This window comes from Somniosus microcephalus, chromosome 31 (genome assembly GCF_052327205.1).
Source record: "Somniosus microcephalus isolate GS21.2 chromosome 31, FLI_Smic_1.0, whole genome shotgun sequence".
Lineage (NCBI taxonomy): Eukaryota > Metazoa > Chordata > Chondrichthyes > Squaliformes > Somniosidae > Somniosus > Somniosus microcephalus.
This window is the reverse complement of record NC_141017.1, coordinates 6,850,283-6,878,169: the sequence shown is the minus strand read 5'-3', so window position 1 is coordinate 6,878,169 and position 27,887 is coordinate 6,850,283. Positions and strand designations below refer to the sequence as shown.

General features: G+C 46.8%; 1 protein-coding gene and 1 long non-coding RNA gene across 2 annotated transcripts in view; both read right to left on the bottom strand.

Annotated features, from left to right (window-relative positions):
- LOC147097550 (uncharacterized) overlaps nucleotides 1–18,227 on the bottom strand; it is a 46,389-nt gene extending 28,162 nt beyond the window's left edge. Inside the window, exon 1 of the long non-coding RNA XR_015074305.1 lies at nucleotides 18,082–18,227. This is a non-coding gene — a long non-coding RNA (uncharacterized LOC147097550). The remainder of the gene's footprint in view (nucleotides 1–18,081) is intronic.
- The window catches only part of LOC147097549 (uncharacterized), a 156,395-nt gene that overhangs the window by 95,641 nt on the left and 32,867 nt on the right, over nucleotides 1–27,887 (bottom strand). The window contains exon 4 of the mRNA XM_085971401.1: nucleotides 24,883–25,081. Within this exon, the coding sequence (XP_085827527.1) occupies nucleotides 24,883–25,081 (199 nt within the window). The remainder of the gene's footprint in view (nucleotides 1–24,882; nucleotides 25,082–27,887) is intronic.

The window sequence follows — 27,887 nt, the reverse complement described above, 5'->3', positions numbered from 1 at the left end:
TCGGTGGTTCACTTTGGAGGTCAGGACATCCAGTTTGTCCTCTTCCGATTTGATTGCTTCGGAGGCGGTCAGGAATTTTTCGAAACACTTAAGCCAGTGAGTAAACTTGGTGGATGAGTCCGCCTCCCGATGATCTAAGTCCAGGCATGCTGGTGTGAGGATCTTCTCCATTATAAAAATTTTGTTAATAAAATTGATGCGCTATCAATTACTCATAAAAGACTGAGAGTTAGAAGAGTAACTAAAGGCTTTTATTAACAAAAGAATGGAGGTCTGCCTCGAGTGGTCGACCGGTCCAGGATACAAAGGGCTGGGGAGCAGTCACCTTTATACTAGGACCTGTGGGAGGAGTCAGCCGAGGCATGTCCAGGCATGTACACAGTGGAATACAAACAGGACAAACAGGAATACAAACAGTGGTTTACCACACATGGCAGCTGTCTTTCATTCTGCCATCGCCATTTACACTTCATCCAGAGCCATCTTTTGTTTCTTAACTTGTCACATTACTATCTCCTTTTGCCATGCATCATCAAACCTTTTCTCTCTTAGGCCTAGAAATTGGGTTGAGGCGCCAAACTGGCGCCAAGTTCGCCTGAGCGCTGTTTTTTGCGCAGCGTTTGGAGCAGCAGCGATTGTCAGAAATGGAGTTTCAGTGCCCCTAGAGGGAGGCGGGGCGAGGCTCGAGGCGCTCCGCGTCCCTCTTAGGGTGCTGAAACTGAATATCGCAGCGCAATGTGCCGCAGCGCCAAACGCTGCGGCACGGCACGCTGCGGTACTGCAGGCCTTCCTCCCATTGTTAAGGGGGAGGGGCCTGCAACAGCGCGATCCCCGATCGTGAGTGACGGCAAAAGAGCCCGGCACCAAGGAGAAGTGCCGGGCTCTCGGGGAACAGCCGGCAATGCCGCGGGGGGGGGGTCAGGAGGCCGGGGACGGAGGTGCTGGCAGGCGGCCACGGAAAAAGGCGGCCGCCCCGCACCTCCACCTTAACTTGCGCCGCTGCCGGCAGAGTAAGGCCCCGTGAACCGGGCGCAGGTAGCGAACGGCGCAACTGCGGCGTTCACAACCAAATATCGCGAACGGGGCGCGAATGGGGCGCTGCGCACACTGATGACATCATCGGTGGCGGCGCAGCGCAACAGGCTAACGCCACCATTATCGCCCCAACTCAATATCGCGGGTGGCGCAGCCAGTGGCGCTACAGCCACTGACTGCCTCTTTAGGCGCTAACAGGTGGCGCTACTCCCCAATTTCTCCCCCTTAATCTCTCCTGCCTTCCACCCTATCACAGACCTTCCCTTTTGTTTTTTCCTCCCCTCCCCCCTTTCCCTGCCCCTACACTTGCTTAAAAAGTTGTTCCATTTCCAGCTTTTTCCAGTTCTGACGAAGGGTCATCGACCTGAAACGTTAACTCTGTTTCTCTCTCCACAGATGCTGCCTGACCTGCTGAGTATTTCCAGCATTTTCTGTTTTTATCCCTTGATTACCTTTGTTAAATCTGTGAGTTGTTCAAGTAATTAATACTCAGACTTAATCAGTAACAATAAAACAGGTCTTTACTGGTTGGAGGTAGGGACTATACGTAGGTCTTTACTTCATGCCCACAGGCGGGAACTGAGGGGAGATCAGTACCCACAGTACTATTTATACCCCTATGGCCAGGAGTGGTACTGCGTATCACTATGCCCAACAAGTAGTGCAGTCCTGTCCATAGGTTCAAAGTAGCACACATATTACATACACAACATTCCTCCCTTCCTAGCTTTACAGTCATCTCCCCATTTAACATAACGTAATAACATATATACATATATAACTTCAGGTTTACATAACAGAATAACATAGATACATAGATAACTTCATGTCAAAACAGATCACAGATTCAGTCTCTGCGGAAAACAGTTCACAGATTCAATCTCTGTGGTGGAGTCGGTTCACGTTGCTGGAGTGACTCATTCAATAGTCCTTCCATGGATTTAACAGTTTGAACTTCCGAACTGAATTGACTCCGTTCGGAGGACCACGTGTGTGATCTGGTAGAGGTGATAATGGTTCAGATGGGTCATCTTCCGTTTTTACTTTTCCTTTTCTGCTTCTTGGAGACTCTCTGGGCTCCATTGTCAGCTGCCACAGCTGCCAGCTGCATGCACAGTTCCTCCTTCTCTTCCTCCTGTTTCCGTCGTAGAGCCAGCTTCTCCCGATGTTCCGTAGACTTTTGGTGCTCCTCCATGATTTCTGCACTTTGGGAGTCGAAGTTACAAGCTGGGCAGGACAGGACATCATAATATTCGGTGTCGTCCACCAGGTCATAGTAATATTCGGTGTCGTCCTGAGCTAGACCAGTGAGAGGGTCGTCTATTTCCTCCATACCCAGCTGGACGTTAGCCAGCTCTTGTTCCAAATCCAGACATCTTTCCTGAAGAGACTTCTTCATGTGTACCTCTGCATCCAGCTTTTTCTGGGCTTTCAGCAAGTCGTTTACTAGTGACCTCATTTGTGATTTTAATACTTCAACTTCCTTTGGAGATTGATTGATCGGACTATGCAATCCCTCTACCGGAGCAGCTGTTTCAGCGGTCTGTTGTTCTACGTTGACATGAGTCAGCGTACTTTTGGCATCCAAGGGCTGCTCTGTTGCAGTCATCTCAGTCTGTGTTGCCACCTCAGCTCTTCCAATAACCTTTGAGAGCTCCGAACCCCTTTCGTTTGAATATTGAAGTTCGTGTTCAAGTTTTTCCCATTTCAGAGTCCTGTCCTTCAGCATATGCAGGAGTTGGCTGACCATTAACTCCTCTGACATCAGACGTTTTGTGTGCTCCTGTTCCATTTTCTCCATCAGCTGCTTCTGTTGTCTTTCCAGATTCTCCAACTGTATATCAAAGAACTCTTTCGTTGCATTCAACTCTTGCTCACAACGGCGAAGCATTTGTTCTAATTGCTGTTGTAGTTTGAAATGGAGTTGAGTTCGAGCCCGGTGTCCCTCAGAAATGGGCACATCAGTAGACTTGCCAGACTCAGAATCCACAGTTAAACTATGTTGTTGTTGCTCAGTGGAATTCTGTGCTGAAGCTTTGTCTTTTGCACCTGAGTTGGGCTTACGATCATCCGTTCCAGAGTCTGGGCCGACTATCTTCACCGAGTTCTCACTCGTTATTGTTTGTAGGAAATGCCAGTCCATATTCATTTTCCTAATCCACTCCCGTCCTAGTAGTGGAGGACCTCCTTCAGATATCACATATAAGTCCATTATTTGACTGTCTTCGCCCTTGTGGACCACTGCAACCTCTATTTTCCCGATGGGGTACACTCTTTGCCCCGTGTATGTTTCCAATATAATCCCCGTATCCTGTAGGGGAATATGTTGGAATAACTTTCCGTAATCTTTCTTATTTATGACCGTCAATGCCGATCCAGTGTCCAATTCCAGTTTTACTTGGACTCCTTCTATCTGAAGAGTGACCCAAATTGTCTGGAGGTCTGCACCCTTACCAGCGTTGAGTACTCTTAAGCTAGCCAGTTCATTACTGCTAGCGTCTGAATCGGACTCCTGTTCGGTCACCTTGTGTACCTTTGCGTATTTTCCTTGCGGTGACTTCTTGTTGCTGGTCTTCTTCGCTGACCTGCATACTCTAGCTATATGTCCAAGCCTACCACAAGTTCTACATTCTTGGTTTTTAAACCAACACTGGTTCTGATCATGCGTTGTCTTTCCACAACGATAACATTTGCCAGAACTCACACCCAATTTGTGTGCACTGAGCTCCGGTGACCGTAGCTGCATTACTGCCGTGCCTCTCGCTGCGGCTTCGTGTGCTGCTGCCATAGTGACCACCTTCTCAAGCGTCAGCTCATTCTCCTCGAGCAGTCGCTTTTGTGTATCCTGTTTAAATAAACCACACACAAATTTGTCTCGAAGTGCCTCTGTCAGTCCCGTTCCAAACTGGCAATATTTCGCTAATTTACGCAATTCCAGCAAATAATCAGCATTGCTTTCATGCTGTAGCTGCCTTCTGTCGTAAAATTTAAATCGTTCCGCTAGCATCAGCGGCGTGGGGTTTAGATGATCTTTCAGGACAGTAACAATCTCATCGAACGTCTTATCCGCCGGTTCATCTGGTGATAACAGGTGTTTCAATTGCCCGTATGTCTTCGCACCCATTAAATTTAATAATGTTAGAGCTTTATCTTGGTCACGAATTTTATTGGCCTTACAATAATGTTTTACTCTTTCAACATATATGGCCCAATCTTCGAGGTCACTATCAAAGGTGCTAATATTCCCGTGTTTAGGCATTGTAGATTTGCAATTTCTCAGATTTTTTTTTTTTTTACTGCTATCCAAGATGGCGGCTTCCCGCTCTTGCCGTCGTCCTCCGCCCACAAAATGGCGGTTTTCCCGCGCTTGGCTGTCTTCACCCGTCCCCCAACGCCGTCTCCCTTCAGCCCCCGAGTGCGGCCCTTATCTTCGCCGCGATCGCCCGATTGCGGCCCTTATCAGCGGATGCGATCGCTGGATCGCGAAGCGGCTCTCGGCTCTTATCAGGAGATGCGATCGCTCCGTTGAAACGCCTCCCGCTCGAAGCGGCTCTCGCGCCCTATTCCTCCAGCTCCCCCAGCCCCGTTCGTGCGGCCAACGCGGTCGACTGCCTGTCGCGTCGCTGCCCGGCTCAGACAACGGCTTACCCACCACCAAGCTGGAGAAGAAGCTGACGGTCGCCGATGGAGGCTCCGAGGTCAGGATGTCTTCCAGTGGGGTGGAGAGGGTGGAAACCTCTCTGCAACGTCCTGGCTGTGGACGAAGCTGCCGTGGAGTGACTGCCGCAGGGTCCGAATCAGACTCGTCGCCAGTGTTAAATCTGTGAGTTGTTCAAGTAATTAATACTCAGACTTAATCAGTAACAATAAAACAGGTCTTTACTGGTTGGAGGTAGGGACTATACGTAGGTCTTTACTTCATGCCCACAGGCGGGAACTGAGGGGAGATCAGTACCCACAGTACTATTTATACCCCTATGGCCAGGAGTGGTACTGCGTATCACTACGCCCAACAAGTAGTGCAGTCCTGTCCATAGGTTCAAAGTAGCACACATATTACATACACAACAACCTTAATATCCAAAAATTTATCGATCTCTGTTTTGAATACACTCAACAACTGAGCATCCATAGCTCTCTGGGGTAGAGAATTCCAAAGATTCATAATCCTCTGAATGAAGAAATTTCTCCTCATCTCAGTCCTAAATAGCTGACCACTTATTCTGAGACTGTGCCCCCTAGTTCAAGATTGCCCAGCCAGGGGAAACATCCTCACAGCATGTACCCTGTCAAGACCCTTAAGAATTTTATGGATTTCTCATTCTTCTAAACTCTAGGGAATATAGGCCTTGTCTCCTCAATCTCTACTCATAGGACAATCCCCCCATTGCAGGAATCAGTCTGGTAAACTTTCGTTGCACTCCCTGTAAGGCAAGTATATCTTTTCCAAAGTAAGGAGACCAAAACTGTACATGGTACTCCATGTGTGGTGTTACCAAGGCTTTATATAATTGCAGTAAGAGTTCTTTACTCTTATACTCCAATCCTTTTGTAATAATTGCTTGCTGTACTTGCATGTTAACTTTCTGTGATCCGTGTACAAGGACACTAAAGTCCCTCTGAATAGCAACATTTCCCAATCTCAACATTTAAAAAATATTCTGCTTTACAATTTTTCCTACCAAAGTGGATAACTTCACATTTCTCCACATTGTGTTCCTTCTGCTGTGTTCTGGCCCATTCACTTAACCTGTCTATATCCCTTTGCAGCCTCTTTGTGTCCTTCTCACAACTTACTTCCCCACTTAGCTTTGTTTCATCAGAAAACTTGGATACAGTGCACTCGGTCCCCTCATTTAGTCATTAATGTAGATTGTAAATAGTTGAGGCCCAAGCACTAATCCTTGCGATATCCCACTAGTTACAGCCTGTCATCCCAAAAATGAACTGTTTATTCCTATTTTCTGTTTTCTGTCCATTAACTAATCTTCAATCCATGCTAGTATATTACCCCAATCCCATGAGCCCTAATTCTCATGTGTGGCACCTTATCAAATACTTTTTGAAAATCCAAATACACTATATCCATTGGTTCCACCTTATCTAACTTGCTAGTTACAACCTCAAAACACTCCAACAGATTTGTCAAACACGATTTCCCTTTCATAAATCCGTGCTGACTTCGCCCAATCATATTATGATTTTCTAAGTGCCCTTTTACCACGTCCCGAATAATAGATTCTAGCATTTTCTCTACTACTGATGTCAGGCTAGCTGGTCTGTAGTTCCCCGTTTTCTCTCTTCACCCTTTCTTGAACAGCGGGGTTATATTTACTACCTTCCAATCTGTGAGGACTGTTCTAGAATCTAGGGAATTCTGGAAGATCAAAACCAATGCATCCATTATCTCTATAGCCACCTCTTTTAAAACCCGACGGTGTAGGCCATCAGGACCAGGGGATTTGATGGCTTTTAGTCCCATTAATTTCTCTAGTACTATTTCTTCGCTAATACTCCTTTCTTTAAGTTCCTCATTCTCACTAGACCCTTGGTTCCCCATTATTTATGGAATTTTTTTGTGCCTTCTTCCATGAAGACAGATACAATGGCCTAGAAATTGGGTTTTGGCTTAGCCAGGGCTTTAGCACCGGAAGTTAGTGCCGGCGCTAAGTCCCCCTGCGCGCGCCAAAAATTCAGCAGGGCCGCGCCCAAACGGCTGCCGGCGCTACTGAAGGGTCTTTGCGGCGGTAAATCGGCGCTAACTGCCGTTTCGCGCCGCAATTCCGGCGCTGCGGCACCCGATGCGGTGCGGCAGGCTCGGGAAGTGCAGGCCTCCTCCTTCCATTAAGGAGGAGCTGCCTGCACCCGGCCGCGGCCCGCGCAAATCTGTCTAAAAATGAGCCCGGCACCTCGGACAAGTGCCGGGCTTGCATCTGTTCTGGGGGGTGGGGGGGAGAAGTCCGGGGAGGGAGCTGTGGGCAGGCGGCCGGCGGGAAAGCGGCCGGCCGCCGCGGGGCCTTTAATGCGCCGGCGCAAACTCATGCAAGACTCTGTTGCCAGAGTCTTAGTTGCGGCTGCCACGGGCGAGGCGGCCGCAACTGAATTTCGGCGCTAGGGCCCGTCGGCATGGCAACCGGGACGCTGCGCACACCGATGACGTCATCGGTGCCGGCGCAGTGCTACCGGTGCAACGCCGATTTAGGGCCCCAGGGAATTTTTAAACTGGCCATAACTCTGGCGCTAGTCCCTCTAGCGCCTCAAAAGCGGCGCTAAGGCAACTGAATTTCTAGGCCAATGTATTTGGTTAATGTCTCTGCCATTTCCTTATTCCCCATTATAATTTCCCCTGTCTCTGCCTACAAGGGACCCACATTTACTTTCACTGATCACTTCCTTTTGACATACCTATGGAAGCTTTTACAACCTGATTATATGACCCCTGCTAGTTTACTCTCATGTTCTCTTTTGTCTCTCTATCAATTTCTTGGTCATCCTTTGCTGAATTCTAAAATCCTTCCAATCCTCAGGCTTACTACTGTTTGGCAATATTATAATCCTCTTCCTTTAATCTAATACTATCTTTAACTTCTCTTGTTAGCCACGGTTGAACCAATTTGCCTGTGGTGTTTTTATTCCTTCAGGTAATGTATATTTGTTGCAAATTATGAATTGTTTCTTTGAATGTTTGTGATTGCTTATCTACCATCAAATATTTGAACTTACTTTCCTAATCTATCTTAGTCAACTTGTTCCCATACCTACATGGTTTGCTTTGTTCAGATTTAAGATCCTAGTCTGGGACTTAACTAAACCTCTCTCAAACACAATGTAAAATTCTGTCATATTATGATCACTCTTCCCCAGAGGCGCCTTTACTACAAGGTTATTAATTAACCCTGTCTCATTGCACAATACTAGATCTGAAATAGCTTATTCCCTTGTTGGTTCCTCGAGATACTGATATAGAAAACTATCTTGAATGCATTCCATGAACTCGTGCTCCGCAGTATTACTGCAAATTCGGTTTGCCCCGTTTATATGAAAATTAAAGTCCCCATGATTACTATATTACCATTGATGCATGAACCTCTAATTTCCCGATTTATACTCTGTCCAACGCTACACCTACTGTTCAGGGGCCCATAATTTACTCCCACCAGTGTTTTCTGCCCCTTGTTGTTTCTTAGCTCCACTCAAAGTGATTCTACATCTTTATTTTATGAGCCAAGATCCTTCTCTCTACTGTCTTTATCCCATCCTTCATTAGCATTATAGCCATTTCTAGGAGTGTCCTTTGCATCTCTTGGAATTTTAGCCCCTAAAAACAGGTGGATTTGGTTCAGGTAGGATGTTAAAATGTTCCAAATCTCAAACCCGAACCAAACACACCTCAAACCCGCCCACTTCTGGGTTTAACAGAGGATCCCAGGAGTTGGGTTGGTCATTTAAATATTATAATGAGGCTCGTGCCTTAGATTTAATCTCAATTTTAAATTTAACGTGGTAACTAAAGGGAGGGAAGGACTGCTGGATCCAGTAGGTAAATGCCTTACAAGTGCCTTTCTAATTACCTGCTGGATCCAGCTCACCTACTTCCCCATACCTCCTACCCCCCCGCGATTGAACACCCCCCCACAGCCATGAGCTCCCACCAAACTGACCCTTCCGATCTCCCCACACCCCCAGTGCCTGCGATCTCCCCTCTGGCCTCGGATCTCCGCCCCCCAGACATTGTGATCCCTCCCTCTGGCCCCACAATGTATCTCTGGACAACCTGCCCAATGTGTCTGCGCCCCCACTGATGCCCACCCCCAATTATGTCTCCACCCCCCCACCCCACACCCGCTACCCCCCCCCCCACAATGTGTCTCCGGCCCCCCCAATGTCTCCGACTCTCTGATCCACGGCCCCCGACCCACGATCTCTCCCTCCCTCCTCTCCACTCCCCGGCTGTGGCCTGGTGCCGCAGGCCATCCCGCCGGACATCCAGCCTCTCAACCTAGTGGGCTGCGGCCGGGAAATGGAGACAAAAAATGTTAATAAAGCTCTGGTGTTAAATTCAGCAAAGTCCGGGGAATCCCATTCTTGCTGGTTTCCCGAAAGTAAAACAGCACCCCCCACCCCAGTCCCTCCCAACCTCCGAGCCAATATGAGGTCTATATGTCTAGCACACTGGAATTGACTCACACATTTCTGAATCTTCTATAAATATTTTTCGGAGTTTGCTGGATTCAGGCTAAATCCCAAAGGACTGGTAAATAGCAAACGTGGCTAAAATCTCCAAACAATGGGGTGAAGCACCACCTCTATTATAGACATGTAAGTCCTACTTCCATTGTTGGGCAAGTGTCTGAAAGTATTATGAGTGATAATGTAAGGGAGTATCTTGAGGGGCAAGACACAATCCAAAATAGTCAGCATGGTTTTAGGAGTGGGATGTTATGCTTGATTAATTTATTGACATTCTTTTAGCAGATGGCAGACCTAGTAGATAGGAGAGACCATGGATGTTATCTACTTGGATATGACAAAGGCCTTTGACACGTAATAGGCTACTACATAGGATCCAAGCCAAAAGGGAGGGATGGGAATGTACTAAAATGATTGGCAAATGGTGGGTAGACAACGAGTAGTAGTGGATGGACAGGTGGATGCCAACAGGTTCAGCATTGGGGCCACTGTTGTTTGTAATTTTTCTAAATGATTTTCAGGAAGGAATTGTGTCCAAAGTGTCCAAATTTGCAGACAATGCCAAATTAAGAGGAGGAAAATGATGAATATCAATGCGCACAAATTCAAAAATATCTTGACAAGCTCGATCAGTGGGCGGACAAATGGCAGATGCAGTTTAATACAGAGAAATGTAAGGTTATCAGATTTAGCTCAATGGCATTAGTTTATTTAGATTATGGGATAAATGGGTATGTCATAGTCATAGGCATAGGGTTAAACAGCACAGAAAGAGGCCCTTCGGCCCATCATGTCCACGCCGGCCATCAAGCCCCTTCTATTCTAATCCCATTTTCCAGCACTTGGTCCGTGGCCTTGTATGCTATGGCATTTCAAGTGCTCATCTAAATGCTTCTTGAATGTTGTGAGGGTTCCTGCCTCTACCACCCTTTCAGGCAGTGAGTTTCAGATTCCAACCACCCTCTGGGTGAAAATGTTTTTCCTCAAATTCCCTCTAAACATCCTGCCCCTTACCTTGAAACTATGGCCCATGGTTATTGTCCCCTCTACTAAGGGGAAATGTTCCTTTCTATCTACCCTATCTATGCCCCTCATAATTTTGTACACCTGAATCAGGTCCCCCCTCAGCCTTCTCTGCTCTAAGGAAATCAACCCCAGCCTGTCCAGTCTCTCTTCATAGCTGAAGCGCTCCAGCCCATTTAACATCCTGGTGAATCTCCTCTGCACCCTCTCCAATGCAATCACATCCCTCCTATAGTGTGGTGACCAGAACTGCACACAGTATTCCAGTTGTGGCCTAACTAGCGTTTTGTACAGCTCCATCATAACCTCCCTGCTCTTATATTCTAAGCCTCGGCTAATGAAGGCAAGTGTCCCATATGCATTTTTAACCAACTTATCCACCTGTCCTGCTGCCTTCAGGGATCTATGTACATGCACACCAAGGTCCCTCTGATCCTCTGTCCTTCCTAGGGTCCTACCATTCATTGTGTATTCCCTTGCCTTGTTAGCCCTCCCAAAATGCGTCACCTCACACTTTTCAGGGTTATATTCCATTTGCCACTGTTCTGCCCAACTAGCCAACCTGTCTATATCATCCTGTAGCCTGAGGCTTCCCTCCTCGCTATTTACCACTCCACCAATTTTCGTGTCATCTGCGAACTTAATGATCATACCTCCTACATTCATATCTAAATCATTAATGTACACTACAAATGTTGAGTCTGTGTTTTCCAAATGTAGTTATGCTGAATAACTGGACACAGACAACAGAATACTTAAACAGGTCTTTAGTAATTGAGGGTCAGGGCTGAACTGAAATACAAACTGCTCCACAGGGTTTATATACTGGTGTGGTCACCACCGGTACTACAATATACAGGAGCCATCAGGAAGTAGTTCATCACCTTAAGGTAGTCTCTTAAGGTGGTACAGGTTACATACACTACAATTCCTCCCCTTTTAGCTTAACAGTGTACACCCCAATTTAAACATAACATGGGTAACATATATACAACTTTCATACAAAACTGTTCAAAGATTCAGTCTCTGAGGAGGCCTCCTGATCCGGGCCAGATAACGCCTTTCAGGGGTCTCTGGTTCTCGTTGCTGGGGTGACTCATCCATTTGATCTCTTATGGATTGAACATCATCATGTACGTTCGAGTCTGAGGTAGATGCTACAGGCTCAATAACTTCTTCAACTGGTGTCTCTGCCGTAGACATGGGGTCGACCCTTGTTCTCGATTCCACAAGTTGGTCAGCATGACGTCGTATTACGTTCTCACCAACGTCTACCGTGTACATCAAGGGTCCTTGTCGGGCATGAATTGTTCCGGATTGCCATTTATCATTCCTATAGTCCCTGGCCAACACTGGTTGTCCTATTTCGAAACTCCGAGTGCCCTTGTTATTTACGTGCTGGAATTGTTTGTTTTCGACTTCTCTACGCACATTGGGTTTTAACAAATCCAATCGGGACCGCAACCTCCTGTTATAGAACATTATGGCAGGGCTTTGATTTGTCACTGCATGCGTGGCGTTTCGATATGCCATCAGGAAATTGTCCACCTTGTGTTGTAGTGGAATATGGTCTTCGCTCATGGCCTTTATCGCCTTTTTGAACGTTTGTACAAATCTCTCGGCCAACCCATTTGTAGCCGGATGATATGGGGCAGATGTATAGTGTTTCACCCCATTCTTCTTTATGAATTTCTGGAATTCTTCTGACATGAACTGTGGTCCGTTGTCTGAACATATTTGTTCCGGCAGCCCATTCCTTGCAAATATGGTTCTTAGAACTGCGATCGTCTTTTCAGAGGTAGTGGTCGACATCTTAATCACTTCTGGCCATTTAGAATGTGCGTCTACCGCTATCAAAAACATGGAATCCATGAATGGACCTGCAAAGTCGATATGCACATGTTGCCATGGGGTTGAAGGCCATTCCCACGGATGCAGTGGTGCAATTGGAGGTGCATTTTGAACTTTTTGGCACCCTGAGCAGCTTTTAGTCAGATCCTCTATTTGTTCGTCGATACCTGGCCACCACACATAAGCCCTAGCAAGGCCTTTCATCTTGACTCCCCCCAGATGACCTTCATGCAGTTCCTTCAGAACGCTCTCCCTTAATTTAGGAGGAATAATCACCCTTGTTCCATACATCAATGTTCCTTGACAGACGGACAGCTGCTCTCGTCTGGCTGAGAATGCCGGTAACAGTGGTTCGCCATGTGTTGGCCATCCCTTCACTGTCAAATCGTAGACCCGAGACAGTGTTGGGTTGTTTCTGGTCTCTCTCTCAATACTTGCATTGTTAACTGGTAAGCATTCGATGATGGTCGAGTGAAATATCTCGACAGGGTCAACTGCCGGTGCCTCTTCCGCTGTAGGTAGTGGCAGGTGCGACAGCCCATCAGCATTACCATGTTGCTTTGTACCTTTGAATTCGATATCATATTGATGTGCCCCTAGGAAAAGGGACCATCTCTGAAGCCTCTGCGCCGTCATAACCGGAACACCCTTCTTAGGGTTAAAGATGGAAACCAACGGCTGGTGATCTGTCAGCAGCGTAAACCTTTGGCCTTGCAGGTAATGGTTAAATTTCTTAACTCCCCACACGAGGCTGAGAGCCTCCCTATCTATCTGAGCATAGTTGCGCTCAGCGGAGGTCAATGATCTGGATGCGAACGCGACTGGCCTTTCCAAGCCATTTGGCAACTTATGTGAGAGCACTGCCCCGATACCATATGGAGAAGCATCACAAGCTAAACGAATAGGCAGCGTTGGGTTAAAGTGAGCCAACACTTCCTTAGAGGTGATCAGTGCCTTGCTTTTTTGAAAAGCCCGTTTACAGTCCTCGCTCCACTTCCATGGTACTCTCATTTGCAAAAGAGTGTTCAGCGGGTGTAACACCGTGGATAAATTTGGAAGAAACTTGTGGTAATAGTTAATCAACCCAAGGAACGACCTCAACTGGGATACATTTTCCGGAGCGGGAGCTTTCACAACAGCTTCGATCTTGTCAGGTGACTTATGAAGCCCCTCCTGGTCAATGACATGACCGCAGTATGAGATTCACTTCTGAAAGAACTCACATTTCTGGCGATTAACTCTGAGTCCATATTCTTTCAATCTGGTGAGCACCTGCTCCAAATTCGCAAGGTGTTCCTTATCATCATCTCCTGTAATCAGAATGTCGTCCAGGTAGCATTGTGTGCCTAGAATTCCCTGTAATACCTGCTCCATGGCCCTTTGCCAAATCGCTGGAGCCGATGCCACTCCAAAAACCAGTCTATTATACCGATATAAGCCCTTATGTGTGTTGATCGTGAGATACTGGCGTGACGCTTCATCAACTTCCATCTGTAAGTACGCCTGCGCCAGGTCTATCTTGGTGAAGTGTTTCCCGCCAGACAGCGAAGCGAAGATATCCTCAATCCGCGGAAGCGGATATTGCACTGTGTGAAGAACCGGATTAACAGTGATCTTGAAATCGCCACAGATGCGAACCTTCCCAGGTTCCCCCGGCTTGTTGCTCAACGAACGCTTCATGACGGGAACAATGGGCGTGGCCCATTCGCTCCATTCCACCTTTGACAGTACTCCTGAACATTCTAGCCCTTCCAGCTCTGCTTCCACAGCAGGTCGTATCGCATAAGGTACCGGTCTGGCTTTGAAAAATTTTGGGTTTGCATGTTCTTCAACCTTGATGTTTGCCGTAATTCCTTTCAGTGTTCCCAATCCCTGTTGGAACACCTCCTTAGCATCGTCCAATATTTTGGACAGTCGTTTAGGTTTGACATCGTCCTCTTTACAGGAATCTACAGTTAGTGCTTGTAAGGAATGCCAGTCCATATTTATTCTCCGGATCCATTCCCGTCCCAGTAGTGGTGGACCTCCCTCAGGTAACACATACAAGTCCATTCCCTGACTTTTTTTACCATTGTAGACCACCTTTACCTTTATCTTTCCGATGGGGTATACTCTTTGCCCCGTGTATGTTTTCAATACAATCTCCGTATCCCTCAGGGGAATGTGTGAGAATAACCTTTTGTACTCTTGCTTATTCATTACCGTCAATGCCGATCTAGTGTCCAATTCCATCTTCACTTGGACTCCTGCTATCCGAAGCATGACCCAGATAGTTTGGTGGTCTGCTGTGTTACCCACATTATGTATTTTTAGACAACCCAGTTCCTTACTGCTGGAGTCTGAATCCGTCTTTTGTTCATCCGAACTGTTCTCTGTCACCTTGTGTACTTTCTTGTACTTCTCCTGCGGCAACTTTTTGTTGCTGGTCTTCTTTCCTGACCGGCATACTTTCGCTATGTGACCAAGTCTGCCACATTTCCTGCATTCTTTATCTTTGAACCAGCACTGGTTCTGATCATGCGTTGTCCTTCCGCAACGATAACACTTTGCTGCACCCAATGCCATTTCATTGGTGCTGAATTCCAATGGCCTTTGCTGCATTTCCGCAGTGCCTCGTGCTGCTGCCTCGTGCGATGCTGCAATGCTGAAAGCTTTGTCCAGCGTAAGATCCTTTTCCTCTAGCAGTCGCTTCTGGGTTCCTTCCTTTAGTAGCCCACACACGAACTTATCTCTCAGAGCATCTGCTAGTCCTGTACCGAACTGACAGTACTTTGATAACTTGCGCAGTTCGATTAAGAATTCAGCATTGCTTTCCTCTTTAAGCTGAATTCTTTTGTAAAATTTAAATCGTTCCGCTATCAGCAGCGGCGTGGAGTTTAAATGCTCTTGCAGGATAGTAACAATCTCAGCGAAACTCTTTCCTACCAGTTTATCTGGTGTTACAAGGTGCCTTAATAACCCGTACGTCTTCGCACCCATCGAGTTTAATATGGTTAGTGCTTTCTTATCCGCCGGTACCTCATTCGCTGTACAGTAAACTTCAACGCGTTCCACATAAGTGGCCCAATCTTCTACATCGCTATCAAAAGCAGTGATGTTACCCGTTTTTGGCATCTTGTTGAGTTTCCTTTATTTTATTTATTTTTCCAAAATGGTGGCTTCCCGCGCTTGGCGGCTTTTCCTGCGCTTATCTTCTTCCCCCGCCGACTAAATTGGCGATTACCGCACTGTTACCGTTCTCGCCTCCCAGCAGTCCTTATTTCCCCCGACGCTGCTGCTCTTGTTCCCCGCCGCTCCCGCGGTCCTCGTGGACATTAACGCTTTTCTGGCTGCTGCACGTCTCTGCCCGATTGCAGTCCGGCCCTTTTCACCGGCTGCGGTTGTGTTCTCCGCCCTTTTCTTCGGTTTCCCTCCCCTTCTCCCACTGACAACTCGGCCGACTTCTCTCCGTGTCGCTAGATCGGGCTTACCCGCCGCTGTCGTAGAAGGGATGATCACTGCCTGTTGCTGATGGTGGACTTCGTGGCCAGCAAATCCAAACCGGGTTTTCAATGCCTCCCGTGCGATGCGGTGCTCAGCAGGATGATGAGGGCGGATGCCCCTTTTCGACGCCCGTTCTGAGGACGAAGCTTCCTTGGATGCAAAACTGCCGCTAGGTACGATCAGACTCGTCGCCACTGTTGAGTCTGTGTTTTCCAAATGTAGTTATGCTGAATAACTGGACACAGACAACAGAATACTTAAACAGGTCTTTAGTAATTGAGGGTCAGGGCTGAACTGAAATACAAACTGCTCCACAGGGTTTATATACCGGTGTGGTCACCACCGGTACTACAATATACAGGAGCCATCAGAAAGTAGTTCATCACCTTAAGGTAGTCTCTTAAGGTGGTACAGGTTACATACACTACAACAAACAGCAAAGGACCCAGCACCGATCCATGCGGTACACCATTGGATACAGACTTCCAGTCACAAAAACAACCTTCGACCATTATCCTCTGCCTCCTGCCACTAAGCCACTTTTTGATCCAATGTGCCAAGTTGCCCTGGATCCCATGGGCTCTTACCTTCTTGACCAATCTCCCATGTGGGACTTTGTCAAAAGCTTTACTGAAGTCCATGTAGACTACATCAACTGCACTACCCTCATCCACACACCTAGTCACCCCCTTGAAAAATTCAATTAAATTGGTCAGACATGATCTCCCCTGACAAAGCCATGCTGACTATTCCTGATTAATCACTGCCACTCCAAGTGGAGACTAATTCTGTCCCTCAGAATTTTTTCAAATAATTTCCCTACCACTGATGTTAGGTTCACTGGCCTGTAATTCCCTGGTTTATCCCTACTACCCTTCTTGAACAATGGTACTACATTAGCTGTTCTCCAGTCCTCTGGCACCTCCCCTGTGGCCAGAGAGGTTCTGAAAATTTGTGTCAGAGCCTGTGTGATCTCCTCCCTTGCCTCACACAGCTATCTGGGATAGATCCCATCAGGACCTGGAGATGTAGCCACTTTTAAGCCCCCTAAAACCGCTAGTACCTCCTCCCTCTCAATACTAATTTGTTCAAGTATATCACAATCCCTTTGTCTGATTTCTATGCTTACATCGCCCTTCTCCATAGTGAAAACAGATGCAAAATATTCATTTAAAACCTCGCCTACATCTTCCGGCTCTACACACAGATTGCCACTTTGGTCCCTAATGGGCCCTACTCTTGCCCTGGTTATCCTCTTGCCCTTAATCTACTTATAAAACACATTGGCATTTTCCTTTATTTTGCCCACCGGTGTTTTTTCATGCCCCCTCTTCGCTCTCCTAATTTCTTTTTTAAGTACCCCCCTGCACTTTCTATACTCCTCTAGGGCTTCCACTGTTTTTAGTCCTTTGTTTTTGCCAAAAGCATCCCTTTTTTTCCTAACCCATTCTTGTTCCCTGGGCTTATTGGTCCCACCCTTGACCTTTATGGGAACATGTTGGCATTGTACTCTCTCTACTTACTTTCTGAAAGACTCCCAATGCTGTGATGTGGATTTTCCTACAAGTAGCTGATCCCAGTCCACTTTGGCCAGATCCTGCCTTATCATATTAAAATCGGCCTTCCCCCAATTTAGAACCTTTATTTCTGGTCCATCTTTGTCCTTTTCCATGGCTACCTTAAATCTCACCAAATTATGGTCACTGTCACCAAAATGCTCTCCTACTGACACTTCTACCACTTGCCTGGCTACATTCCCTAGAATTAGGTCCAGTACCGCCCCCTCTCTTGTAGGACTTTCTACATACTGGCTCAAAAAGCTCTCCTGGATGCACTTTAAGAATTCTGCACCCTCTGAGCCTTTCACATTCTGACTATCCCAGTTAATATTGGGGAAGTTGAAATCCCCTACTATTATTACCCTATTATTTCTACACTTCTCTGAGATTTGCCTACATATCTGTTCCCCTATCTCCCCCTGACTGTTTGGGGGCCTATATTACCCTCCCAGCAAAGTGCTTGCCCCCTTTTTGTTTTTAAATTCTACCCATATGGCCTCATTAGAGGAACCTGCTAAGATATCATCCCTCCTTACAGCAGTAATTGACTCCTTAATTAATAATGTATTTGATGTATTGGCCCAGAAGAGAGATCCAGGCTTAAATCCAACAAATTGGCGATCGCCATTGCCTTCAATGGTGGCCTGAGTGGCGTGAACAAACCTTTAACAGCTAAGGCGAATCTGTCAACGAAGTGGCACAAATGATCCAGCAAATTATGAAGGTTGCACCTAATGGTCAATCTCAGTTGTGCCACTATTTACTGGATTCTTTACATTGAAACAATGGTGTACGCCATGAATGCATCATTACTAGCGTGAACCCCCAGCAATTTCAGCCCATTATCTATAATGTAGGATTGACAACTGTAACAAATGATCTGCCTTAAATGAGACTGAAATATGACAGCCAGTGTATATAATAAACAGATAGCTCCTACCTGCTCCTCAGCACTGTTAATGACAGCAAGATTGGCATTCCTTGATTTACAGGATTCCTGGGCTTCATCCCAAGTTGTTTTACTTGATGTAAAGTAATAAAGTTTTTGCTTGAACAGGAACCAATGGTCAGGATACTGCAAACAAGGCAGATCTGTGAAGTACAGAAATAGGAGGATAGAACAGATCAATGTGTGTCTGGAGAGATGGTGCACAAGGGAGGGCTTTAGATTCCTGGGTCATTGGGACTGGTTCTGCGGCAGGTGGGACCTGTACAAGCTGGCTGGGTTGCACCTCAACAGGGCCAGAACCAATATCTTCATGGGGGGTTTGCTATTGTTGGTGGGGAGTATTATGTCCATGTATGATTGAGGCACGGACAGCAGGAGTTGAACAAAACAAGTCTTTACTGAAAGGAGTCAATCGGGAAACTGAAACTACAGAGGCTCACTAGCGCCTTTTATACAGGGGTGGTCACTGCCGGTACTGCAGTCTCAGACCAGTTATTCTCTTAAAGGTACATACACAACAATTCCTCCCCTTTTAGATAAACAGTACATAACATTCATTTAACAACTAAATGATAACTAATTACAATCACAATTACGGTTGCTGGATACATTGGTTAAGTTTAAGCAATTATAAGTTCAGTCTTTGAGGAGGCTTCCTGATTCTGTCTGGATAACGCCTCTTTGGGGTATCAGGTTCCTCTGGCAAGGTTGAGTCGGGATCAATGTCGTTGTTTGGCTCATCTGCTTCCAATATCACCGATTCTGCGGTAGCTGCAATTGGTACGTCGATTTCATTACCAGGTGTATCAGATCGTGGTGTGGAGTTGACGTTTTCCAGTGACTCTAGAATCTGGTCAGCATGGCGTCTTACAATGCTCTCTCCAACGTCCACGGTATACATGAGAGGTCCTTGCCGTGTACAAATCGTTCCTGGCTGCCATTTCTCAGTGCGGTAGTCCCGGGCCAAAACTGGTTGACCTATCTTAAAACTCCTGGTCGGCCTTTCATTCATATTCTGAAACTACCTGTTCTCCACATCTCTTCGGACATTTGGCTTAATCAAATCCAAGCGGCGTCGTAGTCTTCGATTGAAGAACATCATGGCTGGAGTTTGGTTGGTAACCGCATGTGTCGCATTCCGGTAGGCAAACAAGAAGTTGTCCACCTTGTGTTGTAGGGGTATATCTTCATTACACATTGCCTTGATAGCCTTCTTGAATGTTTGAACAAACCTCTCGGCCAATCCATTAGTGGCTGGATGATATGGGGCAGATGTGTAATGCTTAACACCATTGTTCTTTAAGAACCAGGTGGCATAGTGGTTAGCACTGTTGCCTCACAGCGCCAGAGACCCGGGTTCGAATCCGGCCTCGGGTGACTGTCTGTGCGGAGTTTGCACATTCTCCCCGTGTTTGCGTGGGTTTTCTCCGGGTGCTCCGGTTTCCTCCCACAGTCCAAAGATGTGTGGGTTAGGTTGATTGGCTATGAAAAATTGACCCTTATTGTTAGGGGGATTAAATATGTGGGGTTACGGGGATCGGGTGGGATATGTGTCGGTGCAGGCTCGATGGGCCGAAATGGCCTCTATCTGCACTGTGGGGTTTCTGTGAACCTCCGGAACTCTTCAGACACAAACTGTGGTCCATTGTCAGAGCAAATCTGTTCAGGCAGCCCATTCCTGGCGAATATGGTTCGTAAAACTGTGATAGTTTTTTCCGTGGTGGTTGAGGACATTCTTATTACCTCTGGCCACTTTGAATGTGCATCCACCGCAATTAAAAACATCGAGTCCATGAAGGGACCAGCAAAATCAATGTGCACCCTTTGCCATGGAGATGAGGGCCACTCCCATGGATGCAGAGGAGCTTGTGGTGGGGCGTTTTGGAACTTCTGGCATCCTGCACAGCTCTTGTTCATCTCTTCGATTTCTGTATCGATTCCTGGCCACCACACAAACGCTCTGGCTAAGTTCTTCATTTTTACCCCACCCAGAGGACCCTCATGAAGCTCATTGAGCACTCTATCCATCAACTTAGGTGGAATTACTACTCTGGATCCACACATCAAGGCTCCTCTGCACACTGACAGCTGTTCTCTTCTCGGCGAGAATGCTGGCAGCAGTGGTTCGCCATGTGCTGGCCATCCCTTCACCGTTAAATCATAGACCCGTGATAGTGTTGGGTCATTCAGTGTTTCCTTTTGCATTCATCACCGGGAGACATTCGACTATGGTCGAGTGGAATAACTCCATTGGATCCACTGCAAGGTCTTCTTCTTCCACCGTCGGCAACAGTAGGCGTGACAATCCATCAGCATTCCCATGCTGTTTAGTTCCTTTGTACTCGATGTCATATTGGTGTGCCCCTAGGAAAAGGGACCACCTCTGCAGCTGTTGCGCTGTCATTATCGGTACGCCCTTCTGAGGGTTGAAAATGGAGACAAGAGGTTGATGATCGGTTAGTAGAGTAAATTTTTGACCGTGCAGGTAGTGATTGAACTTCTTCACCCCCCACACTAGGCTGAGGGCCTCTCTGACAATCTGGGCGTAGTTACGCTCGGCAGAAGTTAACGAGCGTGACGCAAAAGCTATCGGCCTCTCTAAACCATCAAGGAATTTATGTGACAGTACCGCCCCAATGCCGTAGCGAGACGCATCACACACCAGTCTGATCGGCAGTGCTGGGTTGTAGTGAGCCAATGCTTCTCTTGAAGTGATTAAGTCCTTACTCTTCTGAAAGGCCCGCTTACAGTCATTGCTCCATTTCCATGCTACTCCTGTTCATAGCAGGGCATTCAGTGGGTGCAGGATTGTCGACAAATTTGGCAAAAAGTTATGGTAGTAATTCACCAATCCGAGGAATGACCTCAGTTGTGACACATTTTCAGGCGCTGGGGCCTTAACAACCGCTTCAATTTTGTCAGGGGACTTATGTAACCCCTCTTCATCAATCACGTGGCCACAATACGGTATCTGTTTCTTAAAAAACTCGCACTTGGGGCGGTTGGCTCGTAGCCCATGTTCCCGTAGTCTAGTGAGCACCTGTTCTAGGTTGTTAAGGTGTTCACTGTCATCTTCACCTGTCACTAGGATGTCGTCCAAGTAACACTGAGTCCCCGGAATCCCTTGCAGGACTTGTTCCATCACTCTTTGCCATATCGCCGGAGCCGATGCTACTCCGAATACCAATCGATGATACTGGTAAAGACCTTTGTGAGTGTTTATCGTGAGATACTTCCTAAAGGATTCTTCAACCTCCATCTGCAAATATGTTTGTGCTAGGTCAATTTTTGTAAAACGCTTCCCTCCAGACAGTGAGGCGAAGATGTCTTCTATCCTTGGAAGAGGATATTGTACTGTGTGAAGGACTGGATTCACCATCACCTTGAAATCCCCACAGATGCGAACCATCCTTGGCTCCTCAGACTTATTGCTTAACGTTTTCTTCATGACAGGAACGATGGGTGTCGCCCACTCACTCCAGTCGACCTTAGACAACACGCCTGCCTTCTCCAGATTCTCCGGCTCTGCCTCGACGGCTGGGCGAATTGCATATGGTCTTGCTTTGAAAAACTTGGGAATTGCATTCTCTTCTATTTTTATCGAGGCGGTTACGCCTTTAAGAGTGCCCAGTTCTTGTTGAAATACCTCTTTGGCGTTAGCTAAGATTATTGACAATCGTCCAGGAGTGACGTCTTCATCTTTTTTACCGTCCACCGTCATTGCATGAATGGAGTGCCAATCTAAGCTTATCTTCCTGATCCATTCACGTCCCAATAACGGTGGTCCACCATTTTGCAGTATGTAGAGATACAATTTCCGTATTTTCTTGCCGTTGTATTCGACAGGCACCCTTATTTTTCCTCTGGGGTATACTTTTTGCCCCGTATACGTCATCAAGACGATGGATGTCTCTCTCAAGGGTATGTGTGAGAATAGCCGCTCGTAGTCTCGTCGATTCATGACGGTTAGCGCTGATCCTGTATCCAATTCCATTTTAACTTGGGACCCTGCTATCGTGAGGGTGACCCAAATGGTTCGGTGATCCTCTTTTGCGATTACATTGTGAAGTTTGAGACAGCTTATTCTCCTGTTCCCGGATTCACTATCGCTCATCTGGTCTTCGGAACTACTGTCCGTCATCTTTTGTACTTTCTTGTACGGTTCCTTAGTAGCCTTTTTGTTGTCGCTGGTCTTCTTCCCAGACCTGCAAACTCGTGCAATTTGTCCCATCTTTCCGCATTGCCAAAATATTTTGTCCTTGGACCAGCAGTCCTTCTGTTCATGGTTAGTTCTGACGCAGCGATAACATTTTGCAAATCCCCGTGTCATTTCGTGGGTGCCGTATTCCTGTGGCTTTTGTTGAATTTCCGCAGCTCCCCTGGCTGCTGCTTCGTATGATACTGCCATGCTGAAAGCCTTATCTAGCGTCAGCTCATTCTCTGAGAGTAACTTCTTCTGTGTTCCTTCACTCAGGAGTCCACAGACAAATTTGTCCTGTAGTGTATCTGCCAGTCCTGCTCCGAACTGGCAGTGCTTTGATAGCTTGCGTAGTTCCGTAAGGTACTCAGCATTGCTCTCATCTTTATGCTGAGTTCTCCTGTGGAATTTAAATCTTTCGGCTATCAACAGCGGTGCAGGGTTTAGGTGTTCCTGTAGGACAGCAACAATTTCGTTAAAACTCTTCGCCTTCGGTTTGGCTGGAGTAATCAGGTCCTGCAATAGGCCGTACGTTCTAGCGCCCATTAAATTTAGCAATACCGATGCCTTTTTCTCATCGGCTATTTCGTTTGCCTCGCAATATACCTCAACTCTTTCCACATACGTGGTCCAGTCCTCTATTGTATTATCAAAGGCAGTGATACAGCCAGTCTTCGGCATCTTGAAAATCTAAAATGGCACCTCCCGCGCTTTGCCTTCTTCCCCGATTTAACAAAATGGCGCCTCCCACGCTTTGCCTTCTTCCCCGCTGATTAAGATGGCACCTCCCGCGCTTTTGCCTTCTTCCCCGCTGTTGTTAGCGCTGCTTTCCGCAGTTTCCGTTGCAACCTGCAGCTCCTCGCGGTTTCCTGCGCGTTTAATATTTCTTTTTTTTATTATTTTCCCGTCGTGGAACAACCCTGTGGGACTCTTGCCTCCCTCTTCACGGGTCTATACGCAGCCCGGCTTCGTAGCACCGGCCGCGCCCTGTGTGCTCCACCCTCTCTCTCGCCTCTTCCCGACAACGCTGCTCGGCCCCGTTGCAAGCCACCCGCTCGAGTTCACGACCGCCGCAGCCCAGGAAGGATCAGTGTACTACCTGCCACCAGCCCAATTAGCTGAAGCGCCGTCGACAGGAACCAGGCCCCGCTTTCGAAAGCTTCTCCAGCAATCTTCAACTCCGCTAACACAGGGGCGGATGCCCACGGTCGACGCCTGTTTCTACTGCTTCTTTCTTCCTTCTGGCCTCGACTTCTGCTCACTTCGCTGCAGGAATGTATCCCAGGAGGTGGTGCAGACTGTAGGTAAGTTCGTATCCCATCCTCGTCGCCAGTATTATGTCCGGGGAATGATTGAGACACGGACAGCAGGAGTTGAACAAAACAAGTCTTTACTGAAAGGAGTCAATCGGGTAACTGAAACTACAGAGGCTTACTAGCGCCTTTTATACAGGGGTGGTCACTGCCGGTACTGCAGTCTGAGACCAGTTATTCTCTTAAAGGTACATACACAACAGGGAGAGTTTCAACTAGCTTGGCAGGGGGATGGGTACCTGAACATAGATTCAGAAGGGAGAAAATGCAAGCTAGAAATGGAAGGCACTAACTTGATTGACTTTTCTGGGTTATTTTTTTGGTGAGGTAACAGAGAGTGTTGATGAGGGCAATGCAGTTGACGTGGTATACATGGACTTCCAAAAGGCGTTTGATAAAGTGCCACATAATAGGCTTGCCAGCAATGTTCAAGCCCCTGGAATAAAAGGGAAAGTGACAGCACGGATACAAAATTGGCTAAGTGACAGGAAACAGAGAGTAGTTGTGAATGGTTGTTTTTCAGACTGGAGGAAGGTATACAGTGGTGTTCCCCAAGGGTCGGTATTAGGACCACTGCTTCTCCTATTATATGTTAATGTCTTGGACTTAGGTTAAAGGGCACAATTTCAAAATTTGCAGATGACACATAACTTGGAAGTGCAGTGAACAGTGAAGAGGATAGTGATAGACTTCAAGAGGACATACACAGGCTGGTGGAATGGGCGGACACGTGGCAGATGAAATTTAATGCAAAAAAGTGCAAAGTGATACATTTTGGTAGGAAGAACGAGGAGCGGCAATATAAATTAAAGGGTACAATTCTAAAGGGGGTGCATGAACAGAGAGACCTGGGGGTATATGTGCACAACTCATTGAAGGTGGCAGGGCAGGTTGAGAAAGCGGTTAAAAAAGCATACGGGATTCTGGGCTTCATAAATAGAGGCATAAAATACAAAAGCAAGGAAGTTATGATGAACCTTTATAAAATACTGGTTCGACCTCAACTGGAGTATTATGTCCAATTCTGGGCACCGCACTTTGGGAAGGATGTGATGGCCTTAGAGAGGGTGCAGAAAAGATTTATGAGAATGATTCCAGGGATGAGGGACTTCAGTTACGTGGATAAACTGGAGAAGCTGGGTTTGTTCTCCTTAGAGCAGGGAAGGTTGAGAGGAGATTTGATAGAGGTGTTCAAAATCATGAGGGGTCTAGACGTAGTAGATAGAGAGAAAATGTTCCCATTGGCAGAAAGGTCGAGAACCAGAGGACACAGATTTAAACCTGGAGCCGATTCCTGGGATAAATGTGGAGCCGGAATCTTGGCCAAACCTGGAGCCAGATCCTGGGAAAAACCTGTAGCCGGAAGTAGCCAAAACTGGATCCGGATCCTGGGACAAACTTGGAGCCGGATCCTGGGCCAAACCTGGAGCCGGATCCTGGGCCAAACCTGGAGCCGGATCCTCAACAAAATGTACCTGGGCTAGAATTAGCTCAGAAGCAAAGTTTTAATTTCATTTTTCAGGTTTCCTTGTGGGCTGGACTGCTCCTCCGGGCCTCACAAGGAAACCTTAGGCCTTCATTGCACAGGGGTCCCACCTCCCTCCGATCGCAGCCAGACCCCCACTTCTCAATCACTTAGAAACATAGAAACATAGAAGAGAGGAGCAGGAGTCGGCCTTTCGGACCTTCGAGCCTGCTCCGCCATTCAATGAGATCATGGCTGATCATCCAAACTCAGTACCCTGTCCCTGCCTTCTCCCCATATCCCTTGATCCCTTTAGCCTTAAGAAATACATCTAACTCTTTCTTGAATATACTTAATGAACTGGCCTCCACCGCCCTCTGTGGCAGAGAATTCCACAGGTTCACCACTCTCTGGGTGAAGAAATTCCTCCTCATTTCAGTCCTAAATGGCTTACCCCTTATCCTTAGACTATGACCCCCGGTTCTGGACTCCCCGGCCATCAGAAACATCCTTCCTGCATCTAGTCTGTCCAGGCCTGACAGATAGGTTTCGATGAGATCCCCTCTCAATCTTCTAAACTCCAGTGAGTATAGGCCCAATCGACACAATCTCTCCTCATACGTCATTCCTGCCATCCCAGGTATCAGCCTGGTGAATCTTCGCTGCACTCCTTCCATGGCAAGAACGTCCTTCCTCAGGTAAGGCGACCAAAACTGCACACAATACTCAAGGTGTGGTCTCATCAAGGCCCTGTACAACTGCAGCAAGACATCCTTGTTCTTGTACTCGAACCCTCTTGCTACGAAGGCCAACATACCATTTGCCTTCTTAACCGTCTGCTGCACCTGCATGCTTACCTTCAGCGACTGGTGCACAAGAACACCCAGGTCTCTTTGCACTTCCCCTTCTCCCAATCTATTGCCATTCAAATAATAATCTGCCTTCCTGTTTTTGCCACCAAAGTGGATAACCTCACATTTATCCACATTATAGTGCATTTGCCATGTTCCTGCCCAATCACCCAACCTGTCCAAATCGTACTGGAGTTTCACGACATCCTCCTCACAGCATACCCTCCCGCCCAGCTTTGTGTCGTCTGCAAATTTGAAGATATTACATCCAATTCCCTCGTCCAGATCATTAATATATATTGTGAACAGCTGGGGTCCTAGGACCGATCCTTGCGGTACCCCATTAGTCACTGCCTGTCACTCGGAAAACGACCCGTTTATTCCAACTCTTTGCTTTCTGTCGGCCAACCAGTTCTCTATCCAAGTCAATACCTTGCCCCCAATCCCATGTGCCTTAATTTTGCATGCTAATCTCTTATGCGGGACCTCATCGAAAGCCTCCTGAAAGTCCAAATACACCACATCCACTGGTTCTCCCTTATCTATTTTACCAGTTACATCCTCAAAAAATTCCAGTGGATTAGTCAAGCATGATTTACCTTTTGTAAATCCATGTTGACTTTGTCCGATCCAGTCACTGCTTTCCAAGTGCTCTGCTATTACATCTTTTATAATGGACTCTAGCATTTTCCCCACTACCGATGTCAAGCTTACCGGTCTATAATTCCCCGCCTTTTCTCTACCACCTTTTTTGAATAGTGGGGTAACATTAGCTACCCGCCAATCCATGGGTACCGTTCCAGAGTCTATCGAGTTCTGGAAGATGACCAGCAATGCATCTACTATTTCTAGGGCCACTCCTTTAAGTACCCTGGGATGTAGATTATCAGGCCCTGGGGATTTATCGGCCTTCAGTCCCATCAATTTTCCTAACATCATTTCCCTACAAATACTGATTTCTTTCAGTTCCACCCTTTCATCAGACCCTATGTTCCCTGGCAGCTCTGGGAGGTTATTTGTGTCCTCCTTTGTGAAGACAGAACCAAAATATGTATTTAGTTGGTCTGCCATTTCTTTGTTCCCCATTATAAATTCCCCCGATTCTGACTGCAAGGGACCTACGCTTGACTTCACCAATCCTTTTTCTCTTCACATATCTATAAAAGCTTTTACAGTCAGTTTTTATGTTCCCTGCAAGCTTACTCTCATATTCTATTTTCCCTTTCTTTATTAATCCCTTTGTCCTCCTTTGTTGAATCCTAAACTGCTCCCAATCCTCAGGATTATTGCTTTTTCTGGCCAATTTAAATGCCCTCTCCTTGGACCTTATGCTATCCCTAATTTCCGTTGTTAGCCACGGTTGGGTCACCTTTTTTGTTTTATTTATATGCCAAACTGGGATGAGCAAATTCTGTAGTTCATCCATTCGGTCTTTGAATGTTTGCCATTGCCTATCCACCGTCAACCCTTTGAGTGCCATTCCCCAATCAATCCTACCCAACTCGCTCCTCAGACCATCGTAGTTCCCTTTATTTAAATTAAGCACCCTAGTCTCCGAGTCAACTACTTCATTCTCCATCTTAATGAAGAATTCGATCATATTATGATCGCTCCGACCCAAGGGGCCTCGTACAACAAGATTGCTAATTAATCCTTCCTCGTTACATAATACCCAGTCTAAGATGGCCTGATCTCTGGTTGGTTCCTCGACATATTGGTCCAGGAAACCATCCCGTAAACACCCCAGGAATTCCTCCTCCACAGTATTGTTACTAATTTGGTTGGCCCAATCTATATGTAGATTAAAGTCACCCATGATGACTGCCGTGCCCTTATTGCATGCTTCTTTAATTTCCCTTTTAATGCCATCCCCAACCTCCGCCTTACTGTTTGGAGGTCTATAAACCACTCCCACTAACATTTTTTTCCCCTTAGTATTTCTCAATTCTACCCATACAGATTCCACCTCA